Raw genomic sequence first — 19,342 nt, 5'->3', positions numbered from 1 at the left:
GCAGAGGGTTATCATGAATGGATATTGTACTTTGTCAAAGGTTTTTCTGCATCGATTGAAATGATCATAGGGTTTTTATCCTTCTTATTGATGTGATGTATCACGCTGATTGTCTTGCAAATATTGGACCACATTTGCATCCTAGAAATAAATCCCACTTGATGGCGGTATATGATTTTTTAAAATATACTGTTAGATTCAGATTGCTAATATTTTGTTAAGGACTTTTGCATCTATATTCATGAGAGATACTGGTGTGTAGTTCTCTCTCTCTCTCTTTTTTTTTTTTTCTCGCCTGGTTGCTTTATCTGGTTTGGGTATCAGGGTGATACTGGCTTCACAGAATGATTTTGGATGTTTTCCTTCCCCTTGTATTTTTTGGAATAGTTTCGGAACAAAAGATATTAGCTCTTTTTTAAATAGTAGAACTTGCCTGTGAAGCTGTCTGGTCCCGAACTTTTGTTTCTTGGGTGCTTTTTGATTACTGATTCAATTTCATTGCTGGTGATTGGTCTGTTCAAATTTTCTATTTTTTCCTGCTTTAGTTTTGGTAGATCATATGTTTCTTGGAATTTATCCATTTCTTCTAAGTTGCCCAATTTGTTGACATAAAGATTTTCATGATATTCTGTTATACTTGTATTTCTGTGGTATTGGCTGTTATTTCTCCTCTTCCATTAGTTATTTTGTTTATTTGGTTTTGTTGTTTGTTTTTTACAATGAGTCTTGCTAGAGGTTTAGCAATTTTGTTGATCTTTTCAAAGAACCAGTTCCTGATTTCATTGATCTGTTCTATTGCTTGTTTTTTTTTTAATGTGGTTTTTTGTTTTAGTTTCTATTTTCTTCCTTCCTTCCTTCCTAGATTTTATTTTTAATTAATCTCTATACCCAACATGGGGCTGGAACTCACAACCCTGAGATCAAGAGTTGTGTGCTCCACTAACTAGCCAAGTAGGCACCCCTCTGTGATTTATTTCTGCTCTAATCTTTATTAATTTTATTTGTTATAATTACTTTTATTAAGTGCTCCCAGGATATCACAGAAGAAATTTACCTAACATGGGGGTCCAGAAACACTTCTGTAGAAGTGGTTTGATGCTGAGGGCTGGAATATAGGTGGATGTTACCTAAATACAATATAGAAGGGATGTGTGCATGGGGTGGGGAAGAGATTCCTAGATATAGGGAGACAGCATGAGAGAAAGTTTTGGTATGAAAATGAGCTGACTAGTTCAAGAAATTGAAAGCCAGTGTGGCTGAATGCAAAGAACAATGGGGAGCCAGGCTTGCAATGGCATGATTAAAACACACAGGAACCAGATTATACAAGGAGTCCCCTGTCGGGCCCCTAAGATTTTGCATTTTACCCTACAATCAGTGTAAGCAATGCAATGGTGCACAGAGACCGGTTGTTAAATACTTTGACTTCGACATCAAGAAGGTGGGACAGGGAGACAAGGAACTGGTGACAAAGGATGTGAACTCTGGAATTGATTTAGAAGGCTTTTGAGGAAGTCCAAAAGCAAACAAGTAGTATTGGGTTGGGGAGGGGAAAGGAGTGGTTAGAAAAAGAGTATTTACATGGATGGTATCATAGGACTTGACGGCCGACTGGAAATGGAAATGGACAGATGACAAGGCATAAGAGAAGAGGCCAAGGATTTTGGCTTCCGCAGCTTTGTTGTGAACATTATCAGGCCACTTAGATGGGGAATCCTGGGGGAGGAGCTGGGCATGAGCTCACATTGCATAAAACCTCTGACAGGTTTTATAGGTTTATAAGGTTTATAAACTCTTCTATATTTACTGAAAGAAATACACAGATCCATCATTTTTTATGTGATTTAACCCAAAACACAAGTATAACAAGGTTTTAATATTATAATATGTATATTTTCCACTTGCAATATGGAAAAACATAATTTCACATTATTTTCACAATATCTAAAGGAAGTTTGAATCTTTAAATACACTTTATACAGAATAAAGAGGTTTGAAATGCAAGATTCTTGGAAGTGCAGTCACTTGAAGGATCAGTTTTAGTGGGGATTTGACTTGGATTAATTTTTAAATCTGACTTGATTTTTACATGGTAAATACTAGGCTTGTAAGGAAGGATGACCCTTCAAAACTATGCACATAAGTTCTACATTTCAGGAAATCATCCAGTTTCAGGGCATTGCAGAGGGGAGGGCAGTGGAAAGTTGTGGTGGAATAACACCACTGGCAAGACTCCTGAAAGGGTTTAGGGAAAGGGTCACATACACTTCCACGGTAGAAGCCACATACAGATTCAGACTAAATTTCCATTTTTTATTAGTTAGTCCTATGCTTCTTCCTAAACACCAGCTAACATAAACAATCAATTACAAGGCCAGACAATGAGATCATTACCCTAAAGAGAGTGACGAGTATTACCTGTGGGAATAACATTAAATTTCAGGTTTATTTAAAATCTCAGAAGTTATTATTTATCTTGGGAAAAAAAGAAATTCTTACTTGTTGTTCTGGCTCCAATCACAACCAAACACCGCAGCTGGATGTTTGTATCTGTGTAGCACTTTACCATCAATTGTTCGAATAATACTGAAATTAAGTATAATAGATTAATAGAAAAAAAAATTCCAAATACATTATTTACAAAAACAAAGCCAGTATTTTATAATTCAAAAGTAAGTTTTTTAGGATAGAGACCTTATCTTCAAAGCACAGGGAACATTTAAAAATACTGAGTAAATGATATCACCAATTATGAGTGAGTATATTTATATCAGACAGTATTAATTATGGCAATCTATTTAAATCAATTTGAAGGTGATAAATTTTGATTTAGAATATTTCTTATAGAATATTTTTATATTCTATTTCTTATCGAAATATTTTTATAGAATTTCTTATAGAATATTTTTAGTTGAGAAAAAACATAGTTTAACACATATATTTTGAAACAATGATATAACTAACATATGCTTTCAATTTTCAGCTTCAAAATTTAGCAGTTCAAAATTTATATTTCAAAGAGCTCATTTATAACGCAAGTTGCATGTACTATTTTACCAAGTCCAAGACATGCAGCTGTAACATTGTTGTGGCATGTTCTGAGTGACATAACTAGAAATTTGGAGGATCTCTTCTCCCCAAAAGAATACATTTTAGCTGCAAAAGTTAAAGAGGCTCTAAAACCCAACTATATCATTGCCATAACAAAGCGCAATTGATTAAAAAAAAAGAAGAAAAAGAAGCAGCAGCAGCAGCAGCAGGAACTATGTAAAAATTAATGTATCACAGAGTTTTAAAAGTCTTAAGAAAAGATCCTCCAAATCATTAGGCCAATGAAAACTTCTGAGGCTACTAGGAAGTGGTTGCAAATGTTTAGTCATTGCCTATGGTTATTTATCAAACCAGTGATGTCCTGAAAGCCCATGGTAAAGCTAACTGTGGATCACCTTATCAAAAAACTCCGAAGCACATCTATTGTATTTTGGTATTTATCGATTAGCAAATAGTTCTTTTCAAGGCAAAAAAATCACTAATATGCCTATTTTTGGAAAATTTCCCCTTCCTGGTGAAGATCTTTGGTTTCCATAACAACTGTCTTTTTCACTGAAATTAAAGAGAGGACAAGAAAATTGGGCTGTGGCCTGCCAAACCCAACAGGAGACCATCTCTCCTACATTGCCTGCTGCCACGCGCGACTCTACCACCTGTCGACAATGACAAAACCTACAGCCACACAATAGCAACATCTGGATAAAAACATTTGTTCAGCTCAAAGGCGATTCTTCCCTTACATATATATTCCTTGGAAACCTACTTTGTCCTGGGATTTAGCAGAATTAAGAAAGCACTGGTTTCTGAAACAGAGGGTCAGAGACGTTAGGCATTTCCCACATGCCTTATTCCATCTTGCAAAGGCTTTTCATCCTTTTATAAATAATGGAATCTACAAAAGGCGAACAAGTGTCTAGACTGCTTGTTATCTCCTGAATCACCCATGAAACTGAAATACCACTCCCTCAAAAACGTGATGAGGATTAATAAGACTCTTAGTGAAAAGTTCTTAAAGTCTCTTTGAGGCATTCACAGTATTTTAGTTACCACTCAGGAAGTATTTTCATTTAGAAAGAAATGACTGGTTTATTTATTTGAAACCTCACCACACCTCACCTCACAACCCGGATGTATGTGCTAACAGGACACAACTGGTACTATCACATGCATCTTTAATAAGCAGTATAACTTCATATCAGGTACTTACCAGAAGCCATCCCCACTGCAGGTAGCTATTCTTTTGGAATCTTTATGACTCCAGGCAACACAGAATATTCCATTTTTTCCATGCTTCAAAAAATGCAAAATACCTATCAATAAAAAATAATTCACCCCTTTTTTTCTCTTATTTATTTACTTCTTCTAGTATTGCTCTTCTGTTAGGAACTTACTCTAGATGATGCTAACAGAGGTATTACTGTCAACAGCAGAAGCGGAACATATACTTTAAAAATGTAGGAAGCTATCACACTTAAAAAACCAACCCCCTCTGCTAAGATATAGATTAAGTGGCTCTGTTTCGGTTTTGCAGACGCTGGCAGAGAGCGGAGATCTACAGAATAAAGCCATGCTTGATGCCTTTTCTAGAAGTGCCTGCATGGAGACAAAGGCAGGGATCTCTCCGCTTCCTAAGCCGGTGCTACCACAACCACAATGGGAGAAATACCGCAACTGTTATTACTGGTTGTTGTTCTAAATCTCAAAGGTTTCTGTTTTATAAAAACAAAGAAGATTTAAGGTTCTTCCTGTCACAAACCACTCTATATTGACCTGTTCCTCTGCTTTCTTGGATTGGGGGAGGAGAAGGGATACAGTCACAACCAGTATGATGAGGATTTGTAAAACCACAAGGAATATACTACATATGGGAATGTCATTCATCAGCAGGGCATGGGAGAATAAATGTTGCCATCGATCCGTTTCCAACTTTTCTTTAACTTTATAAAGCAGTTCAGTTGTGGCTGCTGCTAAGGAGAGACTAAAGTCTTGAGTTTTAAGGCAACGTTACTGAAGTGGTCTCTAGCTTTCTCCCTCTTTGCAGATCAAGGGGGTAGCTGTACAAAGATGGGCGTAAAATGGAGGCAATCTCTATATTCGTGGAACTGAAGGAGTACAGGCCTTCTGTCAGCTTCGTTTATCCCAGGAAAAGTGCAACTTAGGGCTTCTAAGGCCCGGCATTTCCTTCTGTGAGACGTGTGTAACTCAGTTAATACAGCCAGCACCGCCCCATATTTATTATCCTAGATTTAGGATCCTAGATTTAATCCCAGATTTAAGCACTTTTTCTATCAGTCACGACTATGCTCTGGAATGCTGGGAAGACATGAAAGGAAGTGAGGGTCACCCTCAACCCCCATGCTAGGATGCTGGTTGCTGGAGTCAGGCTGGGGCCATCACAGTGCTGATGGGCAGACATCTGAGGTCACAAGAGGCCAAGATGCCGTAAGAAGAGTTCAACAGAATGACCCCCAAGGATAATATCTTTGAATTTAGGTCAAAAGTTTCTTTCTCAGATTTATTTCTTTTCTTTTTACATGACTATTATGGGATCAGTGCTGTTCTTGACCGGAGGGCGGAGGGCAGGTCGGGGGCACTACTGAACTGAAAGCACTGTGCTGTAGAGAAAGGGAGGCTGGGAACTATATGGGCCTTTGTCAAAGCTTCCTCTTTTGGGGGCAAAATTGCTTACTGGTGGTTGGTAAAGTTTCCCTAATACTCTGCATTTTCCACATTACTTTAGTGTCCTCTGGAAGATTAAAGCTGCTTGATCCTCAGAGGAAGATCAGTTTTTTGTATAAATAGCTTTAAAGTCATTTTCAAATAGATTATATCTTCAATAAACTCCAACAGTAATCATTTGAAATGAGTGAAATTTCAAAAGACCGATCCTTTCTTATTTCCCTTGATTCATATCTAACATATTACAGTGAGATCACATGCAGTTTCCAAGTATTAGTGGGACTCAGTAAAACACAGGATGACAATTAAACTCCAGGCAGAAGTCAAGTACAATGTTTGCCACTACCAGCAGGAAGGGAGATGGTCTTAGCACTTGTCCTGGAGGAACAGAATTTGGGAGGTGGAAGGAAGTCCACGAAACTGTTTAAATCCAACTTTCCCATCTTACAGGTGAGGAATCAGGTTCATGATATTAAACGGTTCTCCCTACGTGAAAAGGGAATTGTAACAGAATTTAGACTGTAATTTGAACTTGTTTCGAGTTTACTCTTCTTACAACTATTGAATATTTGTCCAGATAATTTTGTGGAGAATAAATCAGAATTCCTTTGAATGTCTAATGCAACTGTAGGTGAATTCTTTTATCTTAGACCCATCTATATGTTTCAGAATTCATTTCAACATGTGTATGTTCTCTTACTTTTTTTTTCCAAGTGACAGAACATAATGTCACCTGGTGATTATTAAACTAAGAGAGAAAAGCATTTACAAAACATGAGGCAGTATAAGACATTGTACTATTTGGCTACCAATAAATACACCTTACCTCATTAAATCGTTGCACCATTTTGCCCTTTCTAACATCCCAAATAAAGGCACCATTTCGGGAAGTTGCTCCAGCAATACAATTTAAGTCACCTTAGGAAACAATTTGTTAGACATTATATGAAATGTCTGCCACACATGTAATTCTTTCCAAAATGTTAATTTTTGAAAAGGACTTGCAATTTACAATGCAGTTTTTCTAAGTTTTTAAATGATGAAAATTATCAAATGTATGGAAAGAGAAAATAGTATAATGAATGTATTATCATACAACTTCAACAATTACCAAAATATGGTCAACTCTCATTTTGTCTATAGTCTCTCTTGGGTTTCTTTGGAGCAAATCTCTGACAGTCTATCATTTCACCAATAAATACTTCAGTACAAATGTCTAAAAGACTCTTTCATTAACATGACCAAACTATCACAATCACGAACACAAAAATTATCAATGATTCTTCAATACTATCACTTATCCAGTCAGTATTTACATTTTTCTTTACACTGCATCTAATGAGTTGTTTTTTTTTTTTTCTTTTTGGTTAGGAAAGCATTTCTGTAAGCAGAACACATGAAAAAATCCAGGTTCTTTAAATCAAAAACCTAAACAATGCTCTTTGTTTTTAAGAAACAAAAAGATTCGTGCACATCAAACTGCTGCTAAGTTAGCAGATGTTCTGATACATGAGTGTTTTTTGCAAGGCAGTCAAAGAGGCTTTCTGCATTAAAACAAAGGAACAGTTGTCCTGTGCTACCTACAAGTAAGACATGGAGGAAATACTTTGGAATAAATGATTAAAAACCTTAAAAAAAATAAGTCCTTACCATTTTTCTAGTATTTTCATTCTGCTCTCCTTTTTTGGGTTCTCAAATTATTGAGGAGAAGTTTCCATATTAATTTGTACTTTTTTTTCTTCTCCTGTGGTTGCTACTCTAAAAGGACAACAAGTTACACAATCCTCTAAACCCTACTAGACTTCCAAGCCTATCGGCCTTCGTAAATCTTTTAAATTTTAACCATACTTAGCTAAAAGTAGTGCTTCGTCAGTAATCACATTTCAAAAAATTAAAGAATTTTCACTTTCCAACAGTCCTGCTTTCCAGAGAGTGAACTAATGCTTTAGGTAAGATCGGGTTCTGGGTTCTGAATCAGAACAATGGTTTTGACAGTTGCGATTTCTATTTCAGTTTTAGGTGTGAGGCTGAGGTAATACTGTGGAGGAGGAACTGTTCAGCCAGGAGCTGCCATGGCGCCATGTCTCTGTGCCGCCAGCCGCCCCCCCCCCCGCCCCCGCACAGAAGCATACATATGGCACTGAGCGGGAGCCCAGGCCCAAGTCCACCTATGTAGACCTCGCTTCCGCCATCATTCGTGAGGAATGTAAGCTGGGGAAGTTATTCAGCCTCTCAGACCCTCTTAAATAAATGTTGGTAAGCACAAAACGTCAAATGGGGATGAACACGAAGAAGAGACCTAATTAGCTCTTTTTGTGCCTCACTTCTTAGTGAAGTAACTTTTTTTTTTCAATTGGCCTTGTATCCATGATGGCACTAAGTATATTCTGCTTACAGAAACAACTACTGTCAGAGTAAGAGTTGGAAGTAAAACCTTCTTCTGGATCTTCTGCTCACTGGGGCAATAAGGAATAAATAAAACAGCACTAGCTTCTTAGCCTTTTTTGTATCGTGGACCTTTCTGAAAATCTGATTCCTATGATAATCTTTGACAGATACAGGCATGCACACATATAGGCTAAAACTTTCATGCATAAAATCCAAGAGATTCCCGGCATCCCTAAAGACATCTAAAACCCTTGACAGCCCATAAATTTAAGACTAAAAATCGCTGTGCACGAGGAGATAATCTAAAAAATAAGCTATATCCTGGTTATAGGTGGGTTTAAATATGTTACCACTAGGACAAGTAAGAAAAGCATTCTATATACCTTATAAAGTGAAAAATTCATTTGGGTGTGCAAAATGAGTTAGGGAAATAATGTTTTGGAGAAAAAATGTCATGTTTCAAGGACATCTTTTCTCTCCTTTATGTATGGGAAGGTATAAAGGTAGCATTTTTCTGAGATCAAACAAAAGACCCTATTCTGGCACAGAAGTTCTTCAATGTTACGATGGTGGGATTTATATCAAATTACATTGTCAACATTGATCTGTGATTATACAGAATCATTCATATTTAAAAACAGATGTTAGGGGCGCCTGGGTGGCTCAGTGGGTTAAAGCCTCTGCCTTTTGGCTCAGGTCATGATCTCAGGGTCCTGGGATCAAACCCCGGCATCATCGGGCTTTCTGCTCAGCAGGGAGTCTGCTTCCCCCTTTCTCTCTGCCTGCCTCTCTGCCTACTTGTGATTTCTGTCTGTCAAATAAATAAATAAAATCTTAAAAAAAATAAATAGGGACGCCTGGGTGGCTCAGTTGGTTAAGCGGCTGCCTTCGGCTCAGGTCATGATCCCAGAGTCCTGGGATCGAGTCCTGCATCGGGCTCCTTGCTCGGCAGGGAGCCTGCTTCTCGCTCTGCCTCTGCCTGCCACTCTATCTGCCTGTGCTCACTCTCACGCTCTCTCTCTCTCTCTGACAAAAAAAATAATAATAATAAATAAAATCTTTAAATAAATAAATAAATAAATAAAAACAGATGTTATCAGGGAAAAATATATATATATTTTTTTTTAAATTTCATGTATTTGATTCATATGAAAATTTCAAGGAAAACTTTTGTCACATAAAATCTGTTACACCTTGAAAGTCATAGCTATACAAATGCAGCTAAAATTAGATGGTCAAGATCATCCTTATTGACTGTGGCTTTTGTATATGATTATGTCATATAGAAAGGTCCAGAAATCAAAGTGCCTGCATGGGGCAGTTTATTCAAAACCCCCACAAAAACTGAACCAACATATATATTGGTACTAATTTGTCCCTACAATTATTTGAAGCAAGGTGGCATTGAGAGAAGGATATAATTCAAATGAAAACAAAAGTTAGGAGAGTCATTTAACTGCATTCTTGATTTTAATACAACACTTCTTACCTGGGGCCCATGATAGGGAGTAAATAACCCCTTCATTCCCCGGGGAGGTGTACACAGCTGTTAATGTGTTTATGTCCCAGACTTTTATAGTGCCATCAAAAGAAGCTGTTGCTAGAAGATTGGGATCATCAGGTTTGAATTTGCAGTCAAAGATCGTTTCCACATGTCCCTAGGAACGTGGCATAGAGAAGTCACAACTACTGAGGAAGATTTGTGTTATTAACAAACAACAATGTATAATCAAGTTGACATATGTACTATAGTTTTCAAATATTTACACAATATATATATATATATGTATATATATATATATATATATGTAAGTACAAAATTAGAATCATTGTTGTGATTGAATGTTCTCTATGCTGTTATTTTACTCTTTTGTACAGACCTAGATTTTATTCAACCACAATGCCTCCAATCAGCAACTAAATACAAAGGTGTTAAAAAAACAAAAGAATGAAAAACATATCTTTTCTGATTATCATATACATGATACCGTCCTAGAAATTTATAAAACAATGAACTAGTGATAGTTATTATGTCATTCTGGAAGTGTGATAAAAGACTAAGATGAAATTAAAACTACAGTTCCTTAAATGCAAACCTTCTCTTTTTTATACCAATGACATACTCCAAAAGCACTTCATGATTTTGGCAGAAATAAAAAGAATCCAGCATAATCTTGATTTTTAATTAGTCTTGTTCAAAATTTTCTAACAACCTTATTCTTTGAAAATTATTAGGGAAAAAAATCATTATGTTCTCTGGCTGGCAGGCATTATTAAAGTGAAAACAAGCCACTGAAATAATTTATAATCAAGGAGCATTTTAGTTTTTAATGAGAACTATCAAATAATACAGTTTTCTAAATAAAATATTTTAACATGAAGATACACAGTCAACAGAAATGCTATTGAACTTAGATTGCATGATTTTTCCTTTGCTAATACAAGTTTTTATAGATTTAAATGTATTCTTATATTTTTCTCCATTCCTTTTCATACATTTTTGGGAAAGTAAATGGTAATTTGAAGTACAGGAAGAGTTGACCACACTGGAAACAACTTTACATAAAAAGTTGACATGGAAAGGGAATAATCTAGAGGATATCTGCAAAAGGAATAAAAATAACTAAGCTACACACTGTTATAAGATTTTTTTGGCCATATTTCAGTTTTTTCACTTGAGGACAAAATTAAATTTGTCCTAAAGTGATACAATATTACTTTCTTTCCCTCAATTTCTTTACAAGGGTGATTATAGCTCTAGATTCCTTTTCTAAGTTTTTCCCCAGAAAAACAACCAACATATAAAAGTTTTTTAAATGTCTAGATGAGTCTAGTGCAGACCTGTAGAAAATAAGAAGGCATTTTTATGCACTATCAAATAGGGAGATTTAAAGAAGCGGATTCTTGACAAATCGCAATTATAACACAATATACATTATTACATGCCTTCATTCGTTCACAAATTCATTCATTCAACAAAACTGAATAAAGTCTTGCTATGTGCTGGGCACTATTGAGGGGGTTTAAGCATACACAGAGCAAAACCAGTCAAAACTGCGAGTCCTCAGAGAGGCTGTACTCTTATTTTATATGGAGGCTTAAAGATCACAAGAACAAATGTTCACAGAATACTAGAATCATTGTATTGATTTGATAACAGCAAAAATCTTAGAAGTCTTAGAAAATCTCAGAAAACACTGAACCCAACCTTGTTCATTTAACAGATATGAACAATAAAGGTTGGAGTAACTGGTACAGAAGGACTTGTCCTTCCTCCTGAAAGAATACTTATTTCTCGTTTTGCTTCCAAAATATAGTACTGCAATGCAATTTTCCAATATTATATGAAGGATCAATGGGGCATACACAAGAATGGGAACACTACCAACCATGCAGAATAATCACAATAAGCTAAATAAAAAAAATAAGCTAAATAAACATCAAGATTGAAAGAAGTTTAACACTTAAAATTTTAAGAATTGTCCTAGTTTTGTCATCTCTCATTCTACACACAATTCTAAAATGTTTCAGCCAACCAAGATAAAGTCCTAACATACAACTCTTTATGAAAATAACTTAAAACAGTCATAGCATGTAAGTAAAAGTAAACATCAAGAGCTAACACAAAATAATTGTGGTGTATTAAAGTAGGAATGAGCACAAACATACCAAGTCCCTAAGGAAATCCCATTTCTTGGCTCCCAAGTCATAAAGTCCAACTCCACCATCCAAGAAACAGCACACTGCATGCCCGGGAGGAAGAGAAAATGCCTGATTCTGTGTCAAAGTCGGTTGTGGAACTGCTTCACTTGTCGAGGACATATAATGATTTTTAGTTGGAGACTGGGCTAAAACTAAAAAAGAAAATATAGATAAGTAAATATTTACACCAACAGCTTCCCAGAAATTGGAATGAAATCACAGGGTCTAGTTTATAAAAATGCCCCTGCTTTCTTTTATCCAGAATTTATGTCAGCAAACCATGAGGCAAGAACCATTTTCTGCCACAGAAGTGCTTCTGCAGCACTGCCAAAAATTATACATATGGGTACATAAAAGTGGATGTTATTTTGAAGAGATGTATAAAAATGCAGGTGCAGCAAAATGGATGGAAATTAGTGAGTGAGGAACCACAACATGTTGTGACTATTTGATTTCTTATCACCCCATAAATGAAACGGCAGCATCATTATTTTTTAATTAGAATCTTTTTTCAAAATGCTGACTAATGACTTACTTCCCCTCTACACACACAAACATCCATGAGAATGTTTTTATTTTAAAGCTAATAACTCTCTTCCACTAATTTCCAATCCAGTGAAAATAATTCTTTTTGAAGTTCTTTATAATTCACTGTAATTTAGCACCCAAATTAAGAATCACAACTGTCTGACATACATTTGCATCTCAATTTTCCCCTCTTCTTCCTCGGGTTTATTTTCACTGTTCATTCACTTCCATGTCTCAATTTTAAATTATATAAATGTCTCTCTGTACGTTCTTTATCTCATTTTTTGTCTTCTTTCAAGAAGTTTTTCCTTAGAACATGAATATTCTCTTGCAAACATAATTCAAAATAATGATACTGCTGGAAATGATCAGGCTAATCTATATTAATTACATAGTGGAATATAGATAAATATTTCCCAGTAAATTCTCTTTTTGGTCCAAATATAATAAAGTCTTCTTTGTTGCACTCATTTGGATAATACTCATTTCTCAGAATCTGAGAATGACAGTAGGTCCAAACTAGCATAAACTACTAATAACAAAAGAGGCATTTGGTTCAATAAAATATTGCTGACAGCTTCATTAAAAATAGTATGTTCCATGGCCGGTTCTTCTAATATTTTAATTTGTTGACTTTACGGGTTGTGTTGATACCTTTTATGTACCTATGTATCTGTAATTTATTTATTTATTTATTTATTATTATTTTTCTAAAAGATTTTATTTATTTATTTGACAGAGAGAGAGAGATCACAAGCAGGCAGAGAGGCAGGCAGAGAAAAAGGGGGAAGCAGGCTTCCTGCTGAGCAAAGAGCCCGAGGCAGGGCTTGATCCCAGGACCCTGAGACCATGACCCGAGCCAAAGGCAGAGGCTTAACCCACTGAGCCACCCAGGCGCCCCTGCAATTTATTTTTTTAAAGGATTTGGTAAGTCTACATCTAAAATTTTTCATTTTCACATCGTTTTTCTTATTCCACACTTTCTGTTACTTTAAAAAATTGGGAGGAAAAAACCAAGATGTCTAATAACAGGTAGCATGAAAGGACTTGCTTAATAATGACAAGATCGGTATGTGCTTCTTTATATTTTCGGTTTTTCCTCTAATGGGTCGGGGCTACTCTTATAATAAGAAAGAAAATATGAAAGAAGAGAATCTGTCATATTTCAGTCATCCCATGATAACAACTATACAAAGAAACTAATAACTTAAAAAAATACAGGATATATTAACAGTATGCTAGCGTCCAGCATATTACTTCTCTGGCCCTACCCCAGTGTAGGGTAGAAAAGGAGAGGCTTATCTTATCTTACAGGATAAGATATTATCGTAATATCTCCATTTATTAGCATTTTAAAAATGTAACCTGGCTCTAAATATTTTCAAATTAGTAATATTAGATATCGTGTGGCCTTGATGATTCCTTTAGTACACATACTGTCAAAGGCTAATTTTAAAAATCTTGTTTTCAGTAACATATAGTATTTGGTATGTTTATTTTCTTTTTTCTTTCCACATTTTTATCTAATTTCCAGTAGGTTAACATACAGTGTACATTTATTTTTTTATTATGTTCATGTGATATGTTAATATCATTATAATGATCATTTTATTTGATAGCAATAAATCCGACATCTTAAAATACTAAATTTTGATGATATTTTTACTTACATTTTTTTCGTGGAGGAGAATTAAGCACATGCAAGCAGTGAAACCCTGTTCTCTTTAATTTAAAATTATCAATAGGTGTTGTTCTTGAAACATTCCAAATGCGCAAAACACCCACTTGAGAATCTAGCCAGATCAAGAAAAAAGCATTATGTTAACTAGTTTTATTTGAAACATAAAATGCCCAGACATAAAAGTAGTAACAAAAACTTAAACTTGCAAGATTTGTAGCACCACTTACTGACATTCTTCAAACAATAATGTACAATAACCCAAAGAAACAGGTGAAATGCTATTCGTCCTTTTAATGTTTGGCTTATTTTGCTTTTTTCTGTTCCAGATCCTTCCCTAAAGTGAAAGACTGCCTGTTTTGGCAGCTTCCCCTACAAAGGTCATCAGAGTCTGATCACAAAAAAGCACCCCACTGACACACCTGCTCTAGGAAAGCCAGCTACAAAAAACTCTCCACTTCTAACAGTAAATAATATTTTGTCTTTTGAAATGTATTTAAACTGCTCCCTTGCTCACCTGTAACCAAGATTGCCTGATATACCAAAGACCAATTAGGAAGCTCCCTCGCTTCCCGAAAATCCCACCTATTACATAGAAGCTACTCTGGGAGACTTTCTGGCAGTTCCTCCAGTCATTAAACAGAGTCACCATCAGACTCAGTGACTATTACTCCTACAACACAATGATAAATGTAAGCGCAAACACATGGCACATGTCGCACACAAAGAATACATTCCACTTTATAACCAGAAACCTGGACAACGGAGCCTTCATTTCATATTTATTTGTCTTTATGTTAATGACATACAGTGTAAATAAAAGTAAAGTAAGCACTTACTATAATAAATAATAACATTAGGATATTAATACATTTTATACAAAATTAACCAAAAAAAGAATATAATTTCCCTGATTCAGTTAGAGAATATACATATATTTAAAACTTTGGGGAACAGGGTAAACTTACCCCCAGTTACAAACATCCCAGGAGCACTGGGAACCCAGGCCAAGCACTGCACAGAAGCTGCTGCACTGGGAAAATTAAATGTTGATATGCAATAAAGTGATTCCGAATCTAGCAGGCGAATTCCAAAATGCAAATTAGCCACAAGGAGATAATCAGTAGACAGTGGGTCCCATTCCACAGCTGTCACGGGGTCCTCTTCGTCTGTCCCTTCAAGAGATTCAGGTCTCAGAACATGTTTCTGACTTTTATTACCTATTAAAATATAAAGAAAAAGATTTTAAACAAAATGCTCAAAAGAAAACCAACAACTAAGATCATATTAATTTCCTCTTTAACAGCCCTGGTCTCCGAGAGTACTGGGAACAGGGATCTGGCCTTTGTGTGTAGAGGTCCTAACAGACACAGGGGAGTGCAGGGAACAAGAGGAAAGTCAGACCCAACTGCCCTGCTCTGGCCACCTCTGGTGCCCTGAAAGTTTCTTCTATTTGTTACTGAAATGCCAAAAGAAAAAGAAGAGATAAACAATACCCATGATCCTGTCATCAACTACAGTTCTTGTGGGGACAGGAAGGACCTACCAAAAGGGACCCCTGCTGTGTTTAGAACCACAGACTTTGCCGCCCGGCTGCCCTGGTGCACAGCCTTGTGCCACCACCGGCCAGCTCTGTGCTCTTGGACAAGACACGGACTCTGTGGGCTCAGAGTTTTATTTGTATAATGAAGAATATAACAATACTTAGTTCATGGAGTTTTGTAAAAGAGAGAGTCCGTCACTTCGGGGGCTAAGAACAGTGGGACCTGTTAGAAGCAGCGTATCAGTACTGACAGTCACCCCTTCCTCATGCATCGCCGCATCTGTCGTAGGCACCGCTCACTCCTGGCAACCAGTACGAACGAGGCAGCCAGAAAAACAGGGACGTAAAACACACACAGTTAAATGAAGCAAAGGATTATCCAACAATCCTCTTGTTCCTTCCAAATTTAGACACCACTGGCAACGGGGAGAAAAAGGCCTCTGCTGGTATAGCACGCGGGGCTCCCGAGAGCCGGCCGCCCATTCCCAGAGGAAAGGCGCGAAGCAATGGTGTTCAGAGACGATGGTCTTCTTTGGTCTTCGCAGAACCAGCTCCCGCTGAGTAATATAAATGCAGCCAGATGTGTTTACTAAACAAAACCCAACTGACGGATACCACAGCTCCTTCTGCAGTATCACCATTACATACTGTTTTTCAACATGTCAGAGAATAAAAGCAGAAAAAACGTCAATTTCCTTGGCTATATAAGCTATTTGTAAAATGAACTGAAAACCTTACAGCTTCTGTGTTGGGATTAAATTTGTCAGAATACATTACTCTTTATGATGTTAAGCTCACATTTTATTTAGAATTTTTGCATATAAGACCATAGAAGCTACATGTGATATTTCCTTTATTTGGCTTTAACAAATTTTTGCAATCATCATCAAGAAAAGTTTGTTACTTATTTCCCCAAATCAGCATCTGCTAAATTGCTATTTGGTCTGACAAACAGTAATGAATATTAATATAATCATTACAAGTCAGAGCGAGATAGAAAACTGATTAACCTAAGCTATACTAAAGCTGTTTCTAAAGTAGTTTTCAGTTAATATGAATGGTTTATCAAAAATATTCCAGAATGTGAAAAAAATCAAAACAACAGTAACACAAACGTGGGAAAATCTGCAATGCAAATGCTATGGTATCTAAATCATGTTGCTTGAAAGCCCGTGCTTAGTAAAAATGATTATAAATTACCGTCACTGTTTTGTCTTCTGTCTAGTACCAACATTTTTATTATAAAAAATAGAAAACTAAGTCTATAAAATTTTACAGCCAACCATTAAAACAGCTGATAATACTTTCATTATTTTACATACTTTGTTTATTTTTATTTATGTTCTATTTTATTATACAAATATCAGACAACTTGTGTTGTCAGATAAGGATGAAGCATTTGAGAAGAGTAAGTCAATGAGAAGGTAAGGTACATAATTTCAGTATAAAAAACAAAATCTATGAGTGTCTTGGTGGCTCAGTCAGTTAAGGTCTGCCTTCGGCTCAGGTCATGATCCCACAGTCCTGGGATCAAACCCCATGTCGGGCTCCTGCTCAGTGGGAAGCCTGCTTCTCCCTCTCCCCTTGCTTGTGCTCTCTGTCAAATAAATAAAATCTTACAAAAACAAAAACCAGGACAAGGGAAAATTGGGGTTTAAAAATGAGATAATGAAGTAGTGTATAATCCACAGAGCTGTTCAAATTTTTATTTTGAAACCGGTGGCCAAAGCAGAGGAAAAAGTCTTGAAAGGTTACATAACTCATGGCATCCATAGGATAATAAAATAAAAGACCAAAAAAAAAAAAAAAGTGTTCAGGAGAAGCACAACTTTTCCCAGAACTGAGACCAGAAAACTTGTGTGTTTTCAGAAAGGGAATACAGTATTACACAGGGAATATGTCATCAACATTTCTAAAATAAAACCATGCAAATTAGATTAATGCACATCCTTGGAATAACACCAAAGTCAATTCAATGAAAACATTTCTATTATGAAGATAAAAAAAATTATGATGACTTAGCCTTGTCCAAAACTATAATTTAAAATAGCTAGACCAGTTTTCTAATGATTTTGGCTCTAGAATCCTCTGTTTACTGTGAAGTTTTACATGAAAATCCAATACATAAATACAGAATAAAGTGGTTTTCAGACTGAAAGGGAGAAGGCATAAAAGCTAGCTCCATGAATATTTCCTTTTCCTTCCAAAAGAGATAAAGACCCGACAGCAGAGAGCTTGAGGTCTTAGTCTCCTGCAAGAAGCTGGAGGACATTAATTCTTCCTTGTTATTAGAGATAGAACAATCTGTTATGCCAATAAGTCCTTAAGAAGGTAAAGGTGACCACTCCTTAGGAAAAGTAAAAAGTGTAACAATTATCGGTATAATACTAATAGTCTCAAAGCTTCAAGCCGCAATACAGAATTGAGCATCAGAATAAAAAGTAGTATTTCCTTCATGACCCATTAGCTCATGTACACACAAAAGGAAAATACACAGCAAGATTATACCTTCCCTAATGTTTTGTACATATCCACTGCTAAACATCTATGGAATAAATGAGGTCAACAATTCTGTATGGGGTTGTTATGGGTTGAATTTGTGTCCCTCCAAAAGATGTTGAGGTCCCAACCTCCAAGGATCTGTGAATTTGACTTTATTTGGAAACAGGGTATTTGCAGATGATAAATTGAGATGAGTCATTGGGGTGAACCATTATCCAACATGACTGTGTCCTTATAAAGAGGAGAAATTTGGACAGAGCACTGCATGCACACAGGGAGAACGCCATGTGAAGCCTGATGCCGGGCTGCTACGAGCTAAGGAATGACCAGAAGCTAAGACAGAGCCCTGGAATGAAGCCTTCCCTGGTGTCTCTATAGGGCCTTGCCTTGCTGACACCTTGACCTCCTATCTCCAGGCTCTACAACTGCAAGACAATGCATTTGTTGATCTAAGCCACCCAGAGTGTGGGACTCTGTTAGGGTAAGCCCTAGCAAATGAATCCATGGGTGGATCCAGAAAAATAACACTTGATGATATGGGAGATATGGGTACAGATGCAAAATTACTTCGTTTAATAACTGGAAGATGAGTTATGGCAAAATGATGGTCTCTTCTGGAAGTCACAGGTCAGATGTTGAAATATACATTCCACCCTGACTTAAACCCACAAAAGGGAGACGCAAAGTGCAAAGGAGGTCTTTATGCCTCCCTCTCCTTTCAATGCAGAATAAGCATACAGTGTCTCAATGTTTTATATCTTAGAGATATAATACAATGTCTCAATGTCTTAGGACTTAACACCTTCAAAAATACCTAATTAAAAAAAGTACCTAATAATGATATATTAATAATAACAAAGCAAGAAAAGAAAGCCTTAAGTCAGTGAAAAAGAGATGGTCAAAATGACAAGTTATAAAATGCGAATAATATCTAGAATGAAATTTGGGCCAAAGTGCGTGCACACTCCTCATTATCCTCTCTAGAGCTCAACAGCACCAGGTTCCTCAAAAACAAAGTACTGCCATCCTCACGAAGTCTCTGGGTGCAGGCTCGCTGGGGGAGTGGTGGGGAGTTCCTACTGAGATCTGGTTACACCCCCAGAATGCAATCACGAGGAGGAACAACACAGCACACGGCCATCCTGACTGTCCCTAAATTACCTCCCTGGGACTGAAGAAGACCTCGGGAGATCAAGAGCCCAGGAGGGAAAAGAAGTGGCGTGCACCAGATCCAAACGGAGAAAGTCTGTGAATGAGGTCACTGAACCTTG

The 19,342-nt window shown here is 36.6% G+C and overlaps 1 protein-coding gene across 3 annotated transcripts in view; it reads right to left on the bottom strand.

Moving 5' to 3' along the window:
* WDR17 (WD repeat domain 17) overlaps positions 1–19,342 on the bottom strand; it is a 106,659-nt gene that overhangs the window by 35,948 nt on the left and 51,369 nt on the right. For all 3 annotated transcript variants that reach the window (XM_032869834.1, XM_032869837.1, XM_032869836.1), the window contains 7 exons: positions 14,995–15,246; positions 14,019–14,141; positions 11,788–11,972; positions 9,608–9,776; positions 6,557–6,648; positions 4,259–4,341; positions 2,500–2,586 (listed from right to left, as the gene is read on the bottom strand). In XM_032869834.1, coding sequence (XP_032725725.1) covers positions 2,500–2,586; positions 4,259–4,341; positions 6,557–6,648; positions 9,608–9,776; positions 11,788–11,972; positions 14,019–14,141; positions 14,995–15,246 — 991 coding nt within the window. The remainder of the gene's footprint in view (positions 1–2,499; positions 2,587–4,258; positions 4,342–6,556; positions 6,649–9,607; positions 9,777–11,787; positions 11,973–14,018; positions 14,142–14,994; positions 15,247–19,342) is intronic.

This window comes from Lontra canadensis, unplaced genomic scaffold (assembly GCF_010015895.1).
Source record: "Lontra canadensis isolate GAN:19392208 unplaced genomic scaffold, GSC_riverotter_1.0 scaffold39, whole genome shotgun sequence".
Classification (NCBI taxonomy): Eukaryota; Metazoa; Chordata; class Mammalia; order Carnivora; family Mustelidae; genus Lontra; species Lontra canadensis.
Note: the sequence above shows the minus strand (reverse complement) of the source record. Positions and strands in the feature narration are given on the sequence as shown.